Source organism: Styela clava, chromosome 13, assembly GCF_964204865.1.
Source record: "Styela clava chromosome 13, kaStyClav1.hap1.2, whole genome shotgun sequence".
In the NCBI taxonomy this organism is placed as follows: domain Eukaryota; kingdom Metazoa; phylum Chordata; class Ascidiacea; order Stolidobranchia; family Styelidae; genus Styela; species Styela clava.
In genome coordinates, this window is record NC_135262.1 from 13,830,926 (window position 1) to 13,849,800 (window position 18,875).

The following is an 18,875-nucleotide window of genomic DNA, read 5'->3' on the forward strand; positions in this document are numbered from 1 at the left end:
TATAAAGTCAGTGTTCTTTTAAATGAACTAGGTCTGATAACCTCGAAACAACGGAAAATTTTGGCTCATTTCATCACATCGTGAGCGACATGATAAAATTAATAACAATGGCATTACAAACATCACGATAATATTAATGAAATTACTCTCAATTTAGTGTGCTAAACAGACGTATTTTTAAGTATTTTGCACCCTCAAATTATTTCGACTCGGCCAAACTAAATTTGTATATTTTTTTAGTTTTCTATTACACATATGCTCAGGCTAAATTAAAATACGTAAAGCACAAACATGAAATAAATCTATAAATTAATGATGATGCTCAATTTTCCGTTTCTGTACTGATTACACCCCGATGTAGCTAACGATAATGGGGTACGACAAGCATTCATACCGGAACATATTTTTGGTAATCAATTAAAATACGTAAAGCACAAACATGAAATAAATCTATAAATTAATGATGATGCTCAATTTTCCGTTTCTGTACTGATTACACCCCGATGTAGCTAACGATAATGGGGTACGACAAGCATTCATACCGGAACATATTTTTGGTAATCAACATATATCATAAGGTATTATATTTGATAGTGACGTTGAACATCTATGTACTGTAATACTAATACGAATGACTCATTTGGTGCCAATATCGGGTTGGCTTCCACATATCACTTACATCGCGATGAAGTCTGATTTTATCGTATATATAATTAGGAAGTGGAGGTGAATCATCAGTCTTATAAAAGATGTAATATGTACGCCATTTTATCTATTTTAGATGTTTCACAATTTACTTGACGTAGCGAAATTTGGCTCCAAAAGTTCTTGCAAAGCTCACAAAGGCCAAGTCTAAGTTAATAGCGCGGAAGACTACTTATGGTTATCATGAGGAATATACCTTATTTGCGGTTACGTCGTTGAGTTTATTTATTTTTATACGCCATATGTTCATATAATCTTCAGTTTTAAACGTGCCCACTACTTATCTAGTGTAAATTTGTAATTGTACCCTCTCACTTATGTGGCTATCTGTTAGGGATGTTTCCAGAGCAATGTACACATGTTTACTTGAGCATTTTAGCACGTTATCAGTTAGCAAATTTACTCGGTTAATTAAGCTGAATAACTTCATATTTCAGCTTGTTGCTTACTTCAACTTGCTTGTGTCTTGTGTCAAGCTTCATCGCCGTAGAATACAATGCAATACAACGCCGTAGAATACAATGTATTGATAAGCTAATCTTAATGAATGGTACTGAGAGTGAAAACAACATAACATACAATGAACAATATATTTTAGCTATGATTTGCTATGACTTATTACATCCTCATGTTTGTAATGACTCCAATAACGCTATACGGTAGTGCAAAGATCGCATGCATGAGAAAACCTATCATGAACAGAAAACAACATATTAAAACAAAACTACAAATATTACTGAAAACTTTGGGAAAATTCTAAATAAGTTCATTCAGTTAGAGACTCTTATCATGAAGTTTCATAATGTCACAATATATATTTATGTGTGGTAAAATATAAGATGTTGGAGAATAAATCATACAGACGCAAAAACTGTTAAACACCAAAGGGTAACATAAAAACAACATACTGTAAGCTAATATTATTATAGGAAACTATAGTTTTTTTCCAACCTAATGTCTTTAACCAAAAAACATGAAATTGAACTGATTTTCACTATCGAGTAATGCTGACCTCTACATTTTCTACATACTTAATATTACAATATTATATTATAAGACTAATTTCTACAACATTTAAACGCGATGATGCTCAAAAGAATAACAGCTATAATAAGTGCTACGAGCACCCAAGTCGCCACGCAGTATCCTTCGCATTGTGCGCCAGAGTTCCTGAAAAATATACGTTATATGATAATAAGTCATAAGTATAGAAACATTGGCTATTTGAAGCAATTTAGGACTACAATCATGTGCCATTTTAGCTTAGTTTATATTTTTACGTCCTTAGGTATCATACGTAACAGTGTGGACAGTGGTACAATTTATACATCCTGTGAATCATTACTGTGCAGACTCAGCAAATGTAAAATCGTTGGTAAATAACAATTACCAAATAAAAAAAATTGACCAAGTGATTGATCAATTTAGTGAACATAATATAAGTGTATTATATTTGTCATATACTCATCTAAAAAAACAAAACAATTTTTGGTTCTAAATGTACTCGATAATCATTTATGACCTTGCTTCCCAAATTCCTTATATTTTATATTGAAATTGATTAATGCCACTTACCCTATTATTTCTCTGCATCCTAATTCTCTTACTCCAATATTAGATTGCGAATTAATGTCTGCATAATTTAAGAATACAATGATATTATCATAAAAAAATTTTGCCGCTAATATTTAAGTGGAGAAAATTGAATGTTGGATAAATCTAGTATACACCAAGCAATTTTGTATCAAAAGTATTTTAAAATCAAATTGAATCAATACTCCAAGCAGACTTACAAAATGAGAGTATGAAACTGCTATTAGACAAATAGAAAAAATACAGTTTTGAATAACACAGAATTTCGAAATTCAATAGTCACATTCGAAATAATAAAACATATAGCAATAACGATTTCAGATCAACTAAGAGGCTTTTGATACGGAAAAAAATTTGAGTAATATATAGTTACCATCGACAGATTCAACAGTGATCATCATTCCTAAGTCCTCGTGTTTCAAAACATGACAATGAAGAACTACCGACCCAGTGTATTCATGAACGTTGAAACGAACCTGAATTATTGTGATAAAAAATAATTTGCTGGAAACGAATCATTATATTTCAACTTTGAAATATATTTTCTATGTGAAGTGAGGTTTTTCAATACAATAGAAGAAGCAAAAAAAATCACTTAAATTTTAATTACCGTGACGTTTGAAAAAGGAGGTAGATTTAAAACATCCCTCCAATCTCCTTTCCTTGAATATCCCACTGCATCACTGTCATCTCCACCGCTTTCTAGATTCAACCAACGTTTTTTGTGTGCCAAAAATTTTTCATCAGGTTGATTTGGCCACTTTCGGTAAGGATCTTTATTATGAAAATAAATTAATTTTGATCTTTTATTTTTCATCGCTTTCAGTATGTATGAAAATCCGCATTTCCGTTTTATTAGACTTTTCTTCTTGAAGAAAAAAAATATTACATTATAATACAATGCCAACATAGGGCAAGTATTGAACTTATAACTTCTAAAACAATAAAAAGTATAAGTTCTTATATTGAGTGATATTGAATGGAATGATTTGTAAAGTGCACAGTCAGTAAATGCAAAATAAAAAAAAATAACTTAGATTCCTACTACAAGTATTTAGTGATAATACGAATAGCTAAATTAAATACTAAAAGACAAATTTATTTTTACCTTGTGTATGCGTGGTTCTCAAACTGGGGTACATGTACCCCTAGAGATATATTTCGACTTTATAAAGGATTCATTAGATATAAGGATATTCTTTCTATAAATTCTAATCTGCCCCAAAATATATTTGGTGTTAATATTTTGAAGAACTGAGTTTAAGAACTCACTAGGAAGTTCCGTTTCACCCTATAGAAGCTTTATAAATAATCACATTGAAGATATCTGGATACCCTGATAATCTTTCTCTTCGACAGAATGGTCATCACTGACCAACCATGGCACTCTTCACGAATCGTCGCCATTTACCCCGGTTCTGCGTTATTCTGAGCAAATCAACCATGCTTATGTCCGCGATGACCTTCACGTAGTCTGATATTTTTGTTTTTGAGTTTTCATGTTCTTTTTTTGCGAGGGGCTGTATCAAATAGCAGATATTTTGTTAGGCCGTCTCTTCTGGCCACATCCACTGAAATTCGAAAGCAGCGAGTTTCCCCATGTCTTTAAGCCGCAACATTCTGCTACGTAAGATGCTATTGAAAATACCAATGCTTGTAGAATTCTTTTTTTTTGTGCGTTTTGAAATGGATCTATCTTTTCAGATATTAGCCAGCGCAATCATTGTTGGGTGTGCCATTGCAATACGTCGTCTAACTCCTTTAATGTCATATACTTTGTTTGTGAGGACTAAACCCACGTAGCCTGAATCTTCTACTTTTTTAACATTTTGATTAACCGCAATTAGGATTTCATCATTTGGTACCTGTGTTACTTTTATTACCTTCCTTTGCTGACGTTGAGGAGAGACATGCTGCTTCGCTGGCAATTTTAACCATGTTTGTTAAATCTTATAGTTCCTGCATACATGTCACAATCACAATTACATCGCCAGCGTATCTCAGGTTGTTGATTGTTCCTCCGCCAATTTTGATTCCCGTTGTCTTATGTTCGAGTGCTTCTCGCATTACTTGCTCTGTAGGGGAGGTGGGGTGACAATATACATCTTTGGCTAACTCCCTGACCAATTTATAAAGAAGTCTGTCATCCTGTTACTGTTGTTGCTTTCTGGGAGGTATACATGTTTCTGGTGAGATCAATTATTCGTATGGAAATCCCATATCTGTCATCGCTCCCCAGAGTACTTCTTGTACCAATGTGTTAAAAGCTTTTTCGATGAAACAAAGACAAACATCTGTTCCAACCTCTCGTTTCTTCTCAAGTATCTTTTTAGGTTGAGTATTTGGTTTCTAGTTCCTTTCCTTGATCTTAAACCAGCCTGTTACTGTGCTATTTCGGCACTTAACATGTTCCGCATCCGATTTGCTATAATTTTCAACATGGGTTTACTACTGTGACTAATCAAGACAATTGTTTGGGTTGCTGTATTCGAATTTGTCGGCCTTTTCGGAAGTATGACGAGATTGATGTTCCCAACTCTCCAGTTGGATGGCCATTATTTTTGTTTCCAAATAGCTATATTTAATTTGTGAAAATTTAGATGCTTTTGGTTCAGAAGTTAAGCTAGAAGGTCATTTAATCCTGGAGATTTGCCCGCATTCAAGTCTCTCATTGCTTTTTCAACCTCTGCGTATGTGGGCAGGAATTCATCTTCTTTGTGCAACTTGCGTATTGGTCGACTGATCGGATATTTAATTTCTTGTAAAGATTTTCTCACTATGTTTTCCATCTTTCTAATCCATACGCCATATCCATGTCTAGATCTGACTGGATGATAAAAAGAGTACAATTTGTTTTATTTGTTATTATTTACAGTTTTACCTTCATATTGTAGATTCGGGATTCCATACGAATCGTTACAAAGATTTCCGGATTGTGAACGTAAAACAAACGTTGGAAACTCATTAAAATAATATTGAGATTTTCCACTTAATGGACCAGTGTAATCATTGTAGCTAATAATCTGAAAATAAATTTTTATTGTTTCACGATAAAAAATTAAAACTATGTTATTACTTATCGATCTTAAGATCGGTAAGTATATTGATAGGTATTTGTCTGTCTGTCTGTCTGTCTGTGTGTCTGTTAGATGCACGCGATATCTCACGAAAGCGAGATTGAATCTGCTCCAGATTTTGCATGTGCATTCATCTTATCTCGGACCAGTAGCCTATTGATTTTGGGCGAATTATGTCGTATAATTAGCGAGTTATCAATCAATTATTGATATAGTGATCTAGATTTTTGTAAAGCGAGAGAATTTTGAAACCCGCCGAGTGTGCGATGCGCAGTGCGCAAGTTACAAGAGCGGATGAATCGAAACTGCAGTTTCTGTTTTGGGGGATCCCCCAACTATCGATCGATAAGTCTTCGGTTTCCAACCGATATTCTCGTTTAAATATTAATCAGTTCAATTTGTTTAAAGTTCTTTTTGAGATTTATTGGCGTGCTTAATTTAATTGTATCCAGTGAGCTAAACTTCACCTGGAAATGATTAACATGGATATGCAAAGGATGTGGAGCACCAGGTATAGTGTTGACAAAAGTCCATTCTTGTATGGATCCTACTTTCATTCTGAATCTAAAAAGGAAATAAAAGACTGTCTCTCCGACTTTGTTTGCTATCATTAAAGAAGGCACACCAAGCAGTCTGTGAAACTATTCGAAATGGGAGTTTGCACACTGATATTTTTCATGAAAATTTGAAGAAATTTTCAAAACGTTGATTAATCACGGTAAAGCTTATGCATGGACAGCCATAATATTCTGGATTCAATTCTAAAAAATTAAAAAAAATTACCTATAGTCCTTTTCCACGTCAAACTTTTCACGATTCATAAAAAAGTCGTCGGAAAATTCTACAACAAATTTATTACTTTCTGGTATATCGGTGACATTCAATAAATCTTTCACAAATTCTGGACGGTCCGGTAAATCAGCAGGAAAAGTTGGAGTTGGTAAGTCGCTATTCATAACTTCAATTATCATCAAATCGCCATTATATCGACGAAACGTACCAATGGAATACTCACTTTCAGGTCTCGAAACTGAGCGAAGCTAAACAATGATAGCATGATTTTATTGTTCTTTAAAACAAAACAATAGAATATGTGTTGCGGATAAATGTTGATGGTATGAATTGTGAATTGGGAAAATTGAAGAACAAATCTCATAAGCGTAAACTAATGCATTATGACATACGTGAAAGTCGCATATAAGGATCATAAATAGCAAAGACAAGAAAGATCGTGTAGAAATGATTCTTTTTCATTTAGCATAAGAACCAGCTTTGTACCTCCTGGATAAATATAGCAAATGCTTAATGATATGTCGTAAATTTATATTTAAAGAAAGCACAAAATTTATAGCGTAGCTATATATACTTTCATTGGCTATCAACTCATTAATTGTGATTTTTGGAATTGTCTCTGCGCAGCCAACCTTGAAATTTGTGGTAGTGTGTTAGACAAGACCAATATCTTGTCATCTTCTGTTTTCTTTCTAATTCCTTCGTTAGTTTTGATGTGTATAAGAGTCGGAGATCCGCTATCACACAGATATGCCGTAGCGAAGGGCAACAGTATTCAAAATGTAAGTTTCGATATTTGTAGATAAGATTATATATATAAAACTTAAACGATATTGGTAAAACAAGAGAGCAAAACTCATATACATGGACACGAAGCCCAAAATAAAATTTTTCACCCAAAATTTTCCCAAAATTCCCGTAATAGAGCTTACGGCGACAACGATAACAAACTTAGCCCGCTATCTGCCTCGTATTGACGTTAATGTGACGTCATTTTTGAATGGCGTAGCCAGGTGGGGGTCATAAATGACATATACAAAAATTGGTATGCCACACTCACTGAAAGTTCTTGTGGTACTAAACTACACTAGACCCTCGGTTTTCTACCGCATCCCTATCAAAAAACTTCCGACTTTCGCGTCGCAAATTAAATTAAAACAGCGAACAGAAGAAGTATTAGCGACCACAACAATCTTTGAGCACAGAATATTTCAAAGCATTTGGTCCAGTAATTGATAACAAAAATAATTTTAACAACAACTACATAATCCAAAACAATCAATAGGTCCATTTTGTGTCCAAACAGGGAGCGTGATTCAACAGGCGGGGTGTCATGTTGGTAAGAGCTCTCGGGTATGAAGTGGTAGACCATATAGTTCGATTCTATAATCGGTCAAATCTAAGCCCTAAAAGGGGGTATACGGTGTTTTCCGTTTTTATTTTCCTCTTATATACAATATTTTTCTACAATACTGATCTCACGTTGGGAGCCACTGCTCTAGAATATGTTCTCAATGACCTCCTTGGTGTTGGAGACTGACTTGGAGACTGACCTGCGCAAAATTGTTAATCACTCAATTGGTTTTCTGCTGAAGCGCACTTTCGGCTGTCAGGACATGTCAATTCCAAAATCAATGTTTACTGTGGCACAGCACCACCGAAGGAGGTCTGTCACAGTTGTCTACACTTAGTAAAGTGCAGAGCGATTTCAGGAAAGACTGATCAGCACTAGGTAGCGACGTTGAGTGAACACCTCATTAATTGGACTTGAACCCCCAGATTTTTATCTGTGCATATATTCGAAGGAAAATGTGTATCCAAAAGAAACCTCAAACAATTGGTGAACTCAAGAGTGCAATTGGAGCAGAAATCAGGGGATTTCCATAGAGGAGTGTTCACGAGTGACAAATTTGCGCAACAGATGCAAGTCAGTCTCCAACACCGAGAGGGTTATTTGAGAGAGAGAGAGAACAACATTTTCCAAGGAAGTATTTTGTATGTGTTGTAAAATTAATCAACAATGTTTCAGCAAAATTTAAAGGAACTTTGCTATAAAGATTCAAAATAAAGCACAATCGACAATTTTTTTTTTTTAATAATTTTTTATAAAATAACTCATGTGATTTATACCTGAAAGAATCCTACGCCATTACAATATATCATCCAATCCACTCGACCTCCGACAGTGATATAGGACTGACCGGCTATTTGGACTCTTGGAGCATCAAGATATACACCATCAAACGCAATTTCTCTGATTACGCAATCACCTGATCCGTTAATATTTATAACCTCCAATTCAAGACCAACATAACCACCTGCATTGACTATTCTGGAATAGGGAAACAAGTTATGCTTTGACATAAAATACTAACGCTCATTATAGGTTTTTCACGAAATACAGTGAATGTAATACATCAAAACTGAATAGGAAACGTGCGAAATTCACTTGATTCAGAGATACTCCAAAATTTTGATATTATTTTTTGATTTTTATCTTATAAAGCAGGGTGCCCAACCCGCTTTCGACCGCGATCGACTATAATCTTTAAAATACCTCGCGATCGACTCATCTGTAATAATGTCATACACAAAAACGAATGAGTATTTCAATATGCATATAACGCAATATGTAATACGCATACAGAAATTCCATCGCTGCCAATTAGCTCGCTCTGCGGGCGTATTCCCGATAAAAACACCAAACAAATTTGTATTTTTCATGTTCCATTCAATTTGTTAATTTGATTATGTAGGCTTATTGTGCCCGGAGTGAATGTTTCATCATTTATTTAAGATTTATTCAAATAATATACATATCAGATCTTCTAAGGCCTGCCTAATTTGTAGTCGTCAGTGTTGAAAATTGAATTGAAAAAAAAAAACTTGCCAAGTATTCATGTATTATCTAAACAGCAAAAATAAATATTCTCAAACCATGAATGCCACATAACTGGCCTAACTTCAGTATCTAATTTACAATTTTTCTTCAGTTCCGATTATTCGTTCGCTTGGAATAGAAAAATTGGGCATTCTGATGTCACTGCTACCGTTACGAATAAAATGTATTACACAACTCTTGAAGTGAGACAATAACTTTCGAATACTGCAGAAGTTATTGTAGCAGTCATGACATACAATATTCGGCAAGTTCACTCCCAATCCTCGGCGACAGCGAACCTTGCATCATGCTCAGTCTATCGAACTCGCCCAGACTCGAACAGTGCATGTGTATATCGTATTTTGCGCATGTACAATACTATATTATTCCTGTTTTGAATCAGACAACAAGCGCCGCATGAATCAGGTTCGAGGCAATTGTGGTATTAAATTCACTCAACATCTGACGTGATCTACTACTCGAGACGTGGCGATCTTGGTCACCCATGCTATACCTATACAGTAATCCCCTTAGCCTCCGAAAGAAAATACTACTAAATTCACCAGTAGGCCGATGCATCTGGCGCAATTATTGACAGAATATTGATGATTTTACTGATAGTAAAGCTTTTAAAAAGCTTGCACTTATAGGTACAGAGAACATGTGGTTTTTATATCGGAGAACTTTGTCTCACCGAAACCTTTTCATCTGATTCTTTTGTACTTTTAGTACTGGGTTATAAAGTCCGTTAGTTGTGTAGTAATCAAATCCATTGTTAACATCCATCAGCCACTGTTCTACTGAATCGTTCAATCTGAGTAGAATATTGGTTATGAAAAATCAAGATTTGAATTTTTTTCTGAAATCACGTTGGTTTTACTTTACAGAATTTTGGAGTAACTTATTAAAAATAATATATACTCTGGGCAGCCTTTTTCTTGGGCCGCTTTCCTGAGGCCTTTTTACATGGGTTTAGTTAAACTAATCTAAATAAATTTAATTTTTTTTAACGTTTTTCTGTGGTATTTCCCAACAGAACTATAGCTACAATCGTCATCGAGAAAATCACAATTGCATTTACAGAATTTACAAATTTAACAATTCAAGTGACAATTTTGATGACGTCACACCCTAATTATTACTGCACGAAGGCTTCCCAATGCAACAAATGTTACTTTTTAAAAAGAAAATACGCGTAGAAATGTTTAAACAAGCCAATGTGAGCCGTTACAATGAAATTCACGATGAATTCCAAGTTTTATTCTTGTTTACAACTTCACCATCATATTTTCAAAACATTACAGGGCCAAGAATGGAATGAATGACTAAACAAACATTCTAAGCCGATACAAAGTCATTATAAGGGATTTTTCGTCAGTCATTTCCTATCTTAAACACCATTTTTAAATCGATGCCATTGGGAACTCGCACTTTGCTTCGTGGCTAAAACTATTCCTCTCCTACTGCGTCACAATACGTCAAAAAAAAAAACTAAGAGCGGAATTTTAACAGCAAAGGGTACGTACGCCTACATGGGGTTTCCATCTCTTTGTATGAGAATGTAAATCACCTGCAGCTAAGAAGCATTATATATATTACTAACAACCCGAACGAAACCGCACGAGTAGGATGAAAAAGAATGAATCTAAATTACGCCTTGCAATTCAGTATATAATTTATCAAGTGAACATAATCATCACTAAAATAACTGTAAACTAAATACTGTACCTAAAATATTCTGTATCTCCTATTTTTCTCTGAATGTTCCAAATGAAACTGACACCATCCGAATTGTCGGAGTACTGCAGAGTTGATTGAAGAAGGACGTGAATGTCGTGTTCACAATGATCTGGACAGGAAACGTCGTTAAGTTGTACTGCCATTGTATTTGGTTCATCATCTACGATCAGCAATCCAGAAAGACCGCTCATCACCTATTAAATACATCGGGAGTTTGGGATATAAAAATGGTATTGTTGTTCGTCAATCTACTCATATAAATCCAATAAAGTAAAGTTACCACAACAAACCTGAAACCAAGTCGATCCATGCCAGTGGGCGTGGTACCAATATGTTCCGGGTGGTTGGTTTTGGTTAATTGCATAAGTATATCCTACAGTAAATCCGGGGTCTACTCGGGTAAACACGTTGTCTCCAGGTGTCTATTAGAAATACAAGATAACTTATTTTGTTTAAATGTATTTCATCAGGTGGTGTTTTTAGATCCGTATGATTATTTTAGATCCAAATTTAGACTCAAACTACCATTCAGATTTTTATTTTAAATTTTCATGTTGTGCAAACTCCATTATCCTAACCAATTATTCGTAATAAAAGTAAATATCTATCTTACATCAGGAGAGATGTGAAGACCATGCAAATGAATATTAGTTGTATTGGGTAGTCTTAATTGATTGTGAATTCCTTCAGCTTGGTCGGCACCGAGACGATTGTGCTGCGGTAATAAGTGATTAAAGTTCATTGTAATATTGCAAACAAGCAAACTAACAAATTGATTTGTCAGCAGTCGTTTTTAGGAACTAAGCAATCTTTTATTAGTCTTCTGATCTTTCTAATAATATCACTCGACTTATGGAAAATGATGAGATAAAAGGAATTATATTTCCTAATTCATGTCATTATAACAATTTAGTAGCTGTTATGTTTGTTTCTACACATCTTGGCAATTCATTTTGCCCTTGGTATTTCTAATTATGTCTTTAAAAGAAATTAATAGATCACTCTCCATTTGGTATTTTCATTTAAAATTGCGAGTCATAAAAGAAAGTCGTTGCCAGTGTATCCTATCTTACATCTCGTTTTATTGTAGAGTAATATGGGACACACCCTGCTTCCCAAATTGAATAAAGTTTTACTACGTCTTACCAATGAAAGTTTAACAGTGTCTCCAGGTTTTACTTGTATTGTTGGTCCACATAAGTTTCCGTTGTAGACTCTACGTTTGATACTTAACCATTCAATCGTTATTTCAGCAATATCAACAATTAAATTTACGAAAAGTGTATTGCCACTTCGTCTGATAACTGAAGTATCATATGTCCTGCAGTCTTTAAAGTTTCCGCGTCCTGATATTAAAGTATACCATATTTTAATATCTTTCTATTTACTGTTTTTTTAGTGCCACTTTGGTATATGATCTCATTTGCGTTACGTGACCTCAATTGTTCATATACCTAAACAAAAACCACTGACTAAAAGCAGCCTACAACTCCAAACTAACTAAAACACTGAGATCACACAGTCGCTGAGATAGCATACAAAATTAGCAACGTGTTTTTTTTTATATTGATTTGATAAACTGTTACTAGTTAAACTGTTAAAATTTGACGTTATAACATGTTTGACGTATGATATACCCCTCAATTCCAGTGTAAATATGTTTTTCTCATAAGACCAATGATTTCTAACTACTAGAATGTCGGAGAACTAATTCTGCGGAAATATCAATTGCGACAACAAGCATCTACGCAAATGAAGATTGGCAAGAATATAGTTTTGAACGAACGTATTTTTGCAATAATAAAGTTTGTTGCTTTGATTCGAATTCGCGCAAATACAGTTTCACGAGAATATGCTTCAGAAAATACGCACTTTTGCTCAAATTCATTTTTGCATAAGTTATTCACACAATTGCATTCTAGAAAGTTTGTTGCCAGCTATACAGATTTTAACATGAAATACTAATTATATAATTGTATTGGTATTACCTTTCAGTGTTGAACAGTGCGGACATTCGCCATTAGCTTCAAGTTGCAACAACCCATTTATAGTTAATAAAATAATTAATTCACGCAGTTTAATTTATGCAGTTTTTCGAGAATATGCTTCATAAAATACGGAATTTTACTCAAATTCATTCTGGCATACGGTATTCACACATATGCATTCTAGAAAGTTTTTTGCCAGCCTACAGATTTAACATGAAATAGTAATTATATGATTGTATTAGCATCACCTTTCAGAGTTCAACAATGCGAACTTTCGTCACCGTTAGCTTCAGGTTACAACAACCCAATTATATTTAATAAAATAATTAATTTACCTATCGCAATTGCTTCGATCATTATTCACAGAATCTTTTCGTATATTGTACTCAGTCGCTGATATGGTATTATCATATTGAATCAGTTCATATTTACATGCGGAACATGTTGTTAAACTTGGTTAACCATTCCTATCTCGACACGCCTCTGTGCCTCTCAATACGCCCCAGCAACAAAATATGAGATGGGCAATGAATTTCTATTTGTTTTGCAAAATTTTCAAAGATATTGTTATGTCATTGCGAGTAAATAATTTTACAAAGGTTCCTGTCCGGCGGTCTATGAAGTTTTCGCTTCCTGACATTGAAAAACTTTAAATTCAATATCTTTCTATTTATCGTTTTTTGGCGCCTCTTTGGTATGTGATCTCACTTGCTTAACGTGATCTCAATTGTTTGATACATTTTCATAACCCTAAACTAAAATTACTGAGATCACACAGCCGCTGATATCGTATACCGAAGAAGCAACGTTAGTTTTTATACTGATTTGATACTTGTTGGGCTCGGCTAATTGATTAGTTCTGACTATAGTTGAACTGTTGAAAATGACGCCGCAACATGTTTGACGTATGATATATCCCTCAATTTTAGTGTAAATATGTTTTTCTAATAAGACCAATGATTTCTAATTACTAAAATATCGGATAACCAATTCTGCGGAAATATCAATTGCGACAACAAGCATCTACGCAGATGAAGATTGGCAAGAATATAGTTTTGAACGAACGTATGTTTGCAATAATAAAGTTTGTTGCTTCGATTCGCATTTGCACAAATACAGTTTTACGAGAATATGCTTCAGAAAATACCTATTTTTGCTCATTTAATTTTTGCATAAGATATTCACACAATTGAATTTTAGAAAGTTTGTTGCCAGCTATACAGATTTTAACATGAAATACTAATTATATATTTGTATTGGTATTACCTTTCAGAGTTGAACAGTGCGGACATTCGCCATTAGCTTCAGGTTGCAACAACCCAATTATAGTTATAAAAATAATTAATTTCTTCATCGCAATTGCTTCGATCATTATTCACAGAATCCTTCCGTATAATGTACTTCAGTAGTCGCTGTTTTATTAACAGCAAAACATGTTCGTTAAACTTGATTAACTATGCACATCGGAATTCCTAGCTCGACACGCCTCTCAATACAAACAACGAAAGAGGAACAAAAGAGAAGATTGGAATTCCTATTTGTTCTTAGAATTCTTATTTGATATTATTATGTCATTGCGAGTAAATAATTTCACAAAGGTTTCTGTCCGGCGGTCTATAAGTTTCCGCGTCCTGACATTGAAAAACAATAAATTCAATATCTTTCTATTTATCGTTTTTTGGCGCCGCTTTGGTATATGATCTCACTTGCTTAACGTGATCTCAATTGTTTGATACATTCTCATAACCCTAAACTAAAATTACTGATATCACACAGTCGCTGATATCGTATACCAAAGTAGCAACGTTACTTTTTATACTGATTTGATAATTGTTGGTGCATTGCTGATTGATTAGTTCTGACCAGTGGCGGCGAGTGGTCATTTTGAAAACCGGGGCAAGCTACTGCGGGACCAAGTCACCCCCATCTACGAGGACAGGATAAGCGCTGTAAGTTCTCCCATCATTTTATGAGTATAAAAACCATTCCATCGGTAACAACCAATCGGCAAAAGCGACAATTTTTAACGATAAGAAAGTGTCTTTAAAACCGGTCCAAGTCAAGGGATTAATAAATATAGACATAGTTTATTTTGAAACCTCTTTCAAAAGGAAAGGCAATATTTACCAAGATAAATAAAATGACATATTAACAGAAACTTCGGGAAAGCAGACAAAACTAAAATAGGGTTCAAAACGTTACTATGAAGAAAGGAAAGTTAATGCAAAGATAAGGACATGCGTCGCTCACTCATAGATATATATGCTGCTAGACTTCTACTGCTTGAACATATATGCAACACGCCGCGGTTTCTTGGAAGCAAAATGCTCAACAACGCGCTGATTAAAGTCATGCATCCCAGAAATAACGTCTCTGTGAATGGATAAAACAGCCAAGGAATTTAATCTATCTTGCTTCATTGTGTTTCTGAGATACGTTTTAATACGCTTCAACGTGCTGAATGTTCGCTCTGCGTCGGCGGAAGAAATAGGCGTCGTCAAAATGATGTCCAGGAATTTTGCAGACGCCGCAAAGGTAGTTACTAGAGTGTTATCTATGAGGAACCCATAGAGCGCGCAAGTTGATGCGATGTTCAAAAAAGTTTCATTGGTGTATATACATCGCAATTCATTTTCCAATTTACCCACGTTTATCATGGGGTAAAATTTGGAGACAGTAGCCAACAAATGGATGGGAAATTGACGTGCAAATTTTGAAAAATTTTTGAGGTTCATCAAAGAGAACGCGGCAAGGTGTTCAGTGCGCAGACGAACGCCTATTTGATTCACCAGAATGTCACAGCATTCCCTTGCAGAAAAAATTAAACGCTGCGTTGTTTGCCCGCGGCGTAAAGAAGCACTCCATGTGTCGTCGTATTTTATTGTTTCCCGGATACGAGATACAGCATCGCAGAAGTCTGAAATACACGACTGCACATACGCTCCATCCATTAGCCTTGACTGCAATGCGCCGTATAATACATCCACGTGATAGAATATTGTGGAGAAAAAAGCGAGAAAAAATGAAAACTCACCATCTTCTAGCAGACGCTTTAGACCTGCCGCCTCCCTCACAGAGCGTTCGTCCCAAACCGGAGAGCTCCGAATGCCATTGAAACACTCAATGAGCTCAGACCTAATTTCGGACACTCCCTGCACCACGCGTGATTGGAAGTTCCAACGTGTTGGTGCACAAGCTGGGAGACGGCGGCTACATATCTGGCGAAGGAGGTCAGAGCGCTTCGGCGAAACGGAAAAAAAATGAAGAAAACCCCGAAACATTTGCAAAAAATATACGGACGAGAGGGGTATCAAGACACATATTTTTAATAATGAGGTTAAATTGGTGTGCATAACAATGTAAAAAATGCGCATGAGGAAAATCTTCTTTTATATAAACTTGAACACCATGTTTCGACCCACTCATGACTGCCGCGCCGTCATAAGTTTGAGCTATTAATTTTGACTTCGCGTCGTAAGGCTGAAACACTTCTTTCAGTACAGCCGATATCCCGCAAGCCGTGCGATCAACGATTGGTACAAAGCTGTGAAATCTCTCGGTAGGTTTACCATCTTTCACAAACCGAAAAATCACAGCCAGTTGGGAAACGCACGTGATGTCAGTTGTCTCGTCAGACTGAATTGAAAGGAACTGGCAATTCTCAATTTCCAGAGCCAAATGTTGTAAATAAATTTTATACATTGAGTCGAGCAAATCATTTTGGATATTCTTAGATGTCCCTTTCGAAACAGTTGCGGCATCAAGATGATCTCTCAATACTGTATCTAGGGACGCGGTGTATTCCACCATATCCAAAAATACCCCTCTATTAGAAGAGCCAGCCCGTTCATCGTGCCCACGGAGGGACAGCTCGTGACAACCAATGAACTTCAAAACATCTATCAATCGACCGAGAACATGGCGGTTTTTCTCGACGTTTTGGTTGTGCCGACGAATAGAAACCGCGCGTCCTTCATATTTTATTGCATTGTCCAGATGCTCCATAGAAGATTGATGATCCCTGGCACGCTCGGAAAGATGTTTAAGGTCTCTAAAACCAAATTTACACCAACGTGAGTCACGGGCGGTAGCAAAAAGGAGGCAATAAAAACAAAAAAGTGCATTTTTGTCCTCGCTGTAACACAACCATTCGTGTTTTTTATACCACGTTTCTGCGCAGAATGTACGCCGACGCTTTCCTCCGTCATGGGATTGTTCCAGTGAACAATTTTTTGGTTGATAAGGCCCAAGACGTTGTACCTCTAATTTTTGTTCCAGCGGCAGCTGCGAAAACGGAGTGCGAAGTAGTGCATCAACCTTATTCATTATGAGGTATTGCCCCGGTTGGCCCTATTGACGCGCCGCCACTGGTTCTGACTATAGTTGAACTGTGGAAAATGACGCCGCAACATGTTTGACGTATGATATATCCTTCAATTTCAGTGTAAATATGTTTTTCCAATAGGACCAATGATTTCTAACTAATAAAATGTCGGAGAACCAATTCTGCGGAAATATCAATTGCCACAAAAATGAAGATTGGCAAGAATATAGTTTTGAACGAACGTATTTTTGCAATAATAAAGTTTGTTGCTTTGATTCGCATTCGCACAAACACAGTTTTACGAGAATATGCTTCAGAAAATACGTACTTTTGCTCAAATTCATTTTTACATAAGATATTCACACAATTGCATTCTAGAAAGTTTGTTGTCAGTCTACAGATTTATCATGAAATGGTAATTATATGATTGTATTAGCATTACATTTCAGAGTTGAACAGTGCGGACATTCGCCATTAGCTTCAGGTTGCAACAACCCAATTATAGTTATAAAAATAATTAATTTCTTCATCGCAATTGCTTCGATCATTATTCACAGAATCCTTTCGTATAATGTACTTCAGTAGTCGCTGGTATGTTATTTCTATTTTGAATCAGTCAATGCAGTAAAATCATACTTTCAAAACATTACAGGGCCAACGATGGAATGAATGACTAAACATACATACTAAGCCGATACAATATCATTATAAGGGAGTTTCCGGCCGTCATTTCTTATCTTGAATACCATTTTTAAATCGATGCCATTTAGTTAACTCGCACTTTGCTTCGTGGCTAAAACTGTTCCTCTTTTACTGCGTCACAATACGTCAATGAAAGGCTAAGAGCGTTTTTTTTCACAGCAGAGCATCTACGCAAATGAAGATTGGCAAGAATATAGTTTTGAACGAACGTATTTTTGCAATAATAAAGTTTGTTGCTTTGATTCGCATTCGCACAAATACAGTTTTACGAGAATATGTTTCAGAAAATACGTACTTTTGCTCAAATTCATTTTTGCATAGGATATTCACACAATTGCATTCCAGAAAGTTTGTTGCCAGCTATACAGATTTTAATATGAAATACTAATTATATAATTGTATTGGTATTACCTTTCAGAGCTGAACAGTGCGGACATTCGCCATTAACTGCAGGTTGCAACAACCCACTTATAGTTATAAAAATAATTAATTTCCTCATCGCAATTGCTTCGATCATTATTCACAGAATCCTTCCGTATAATGTACTTCAGTAGTCGCTGGTATGTTATTTCTATATTGAATCAGTTAATAATGATTACCCGCAAAAGAATTTTTAGGAATTGTGCAAAACATGTTATTTCAACTTGGTTAACCATGCACTTCGGAATTCCTAGCCTGACACGCCTCTCAATACAACAAACAACAAAAGAGGAACAAAAAAAGGGGAACAAAAGAGGAGATTAGAATTCAAATTTTGTTTTGTAAAATTTTTGAAGATATTGTTATGTCATTTAGACTTAGAGTAAATAATTTCACATGGTTAATATTTTTAGATGTTGACGGATTTAAATTTATTTGTATGACGCAGTCAGATTATCTGTTTTATTAACAACATTTTTTTATGTTTGAAATATATATCCTATCATTATGACGCGCTCTGCACACCTACTAAAAGATACTTACTAAGATTTCGTAAGTATTAAATACAAAGCACAAAATACCAATGCGAACTTTCAAATAAAATCCACCCATATTAATTGTACTCAAAAAGAATTAATAGATCGTATGATGCA

At 35.2% G+C, this 18,875-nt stretch overlaps 1 protein-coding gene across 2 annotated transcripts; it reads right to left on the reverse strand.

Moving 5' to 3' along the window:
- Positions 1–1,212: 1,212 nt before the first annotated feature.
- On the reverse strand, positions 1,213–18,370 carry LOC120333143 (multicopper oxidase mco-like). Of its 2 annotated transcripts, none has more exons than XM_039400499.2 (14): positions 18,214–18,370; positions 11,935–12,134; positions 11,402–11,503; positions 11,079–11,210; positions 10,777–10,982; positions 9,743–9,862; positions 8,298–8,499; positions 6,159–6,415; positions 5,843–5,939; positions 5,180–5,321; positions 2,909–3,072; positions 2,672–2,774; positions 2,281–2,338; positions 1,213–1,875 (listed from the first exon to the last, which is right to left on the reverse strand). In XM_039400499.2, the coding sequence occupies exons 1-14, from the start codon at positions 18,317–18,319 to the stop codon at positions 1,764–1,766; spliced, it is 2,001 nt and encodes a 666-aa protein (XP_039256433.2). In that variant the 5' UTR covers positions 18,320–18,370; the 3' UTR covers positions 1,213–1,763. The 2 variants fall into 2 exon arrangements, with proteins under 2 accessions (XP_039256433.2, XP_039256432.2); XM_039400498.2 differs by lacking the exon at positions 18,214–18,370 and adding an exon at positions 14,043–14,718.
- Between the last annotated feature and the right edge of the window lie 505 nt (positions 18,371–18,875).

Bases quoted from the DNA above. Each gene is read 5' to 3' on its own strand.
- LOC120333143 (XM_039400499.2), bottom strand. From the start codon at position 18,319: ATGATCGAAGCAATTGCGATGAGGAAATTAATTATTTTTATAACTATA. The intron at 11,504-11,934 runs GTAAGACGTAGT...TTATTACCGCAG, and splicing joins ACACTGTTAAACTTTCATTG to CACAATCGTCTCGGTGCCGA. The intron at 5,940-6,158 runs GTAATTTTTTTT...TTTCCTTTTTAG, and splicing joins GACGTGGAAAAGGACTATAG to ATTCAGAATGAAAGTAGGAT.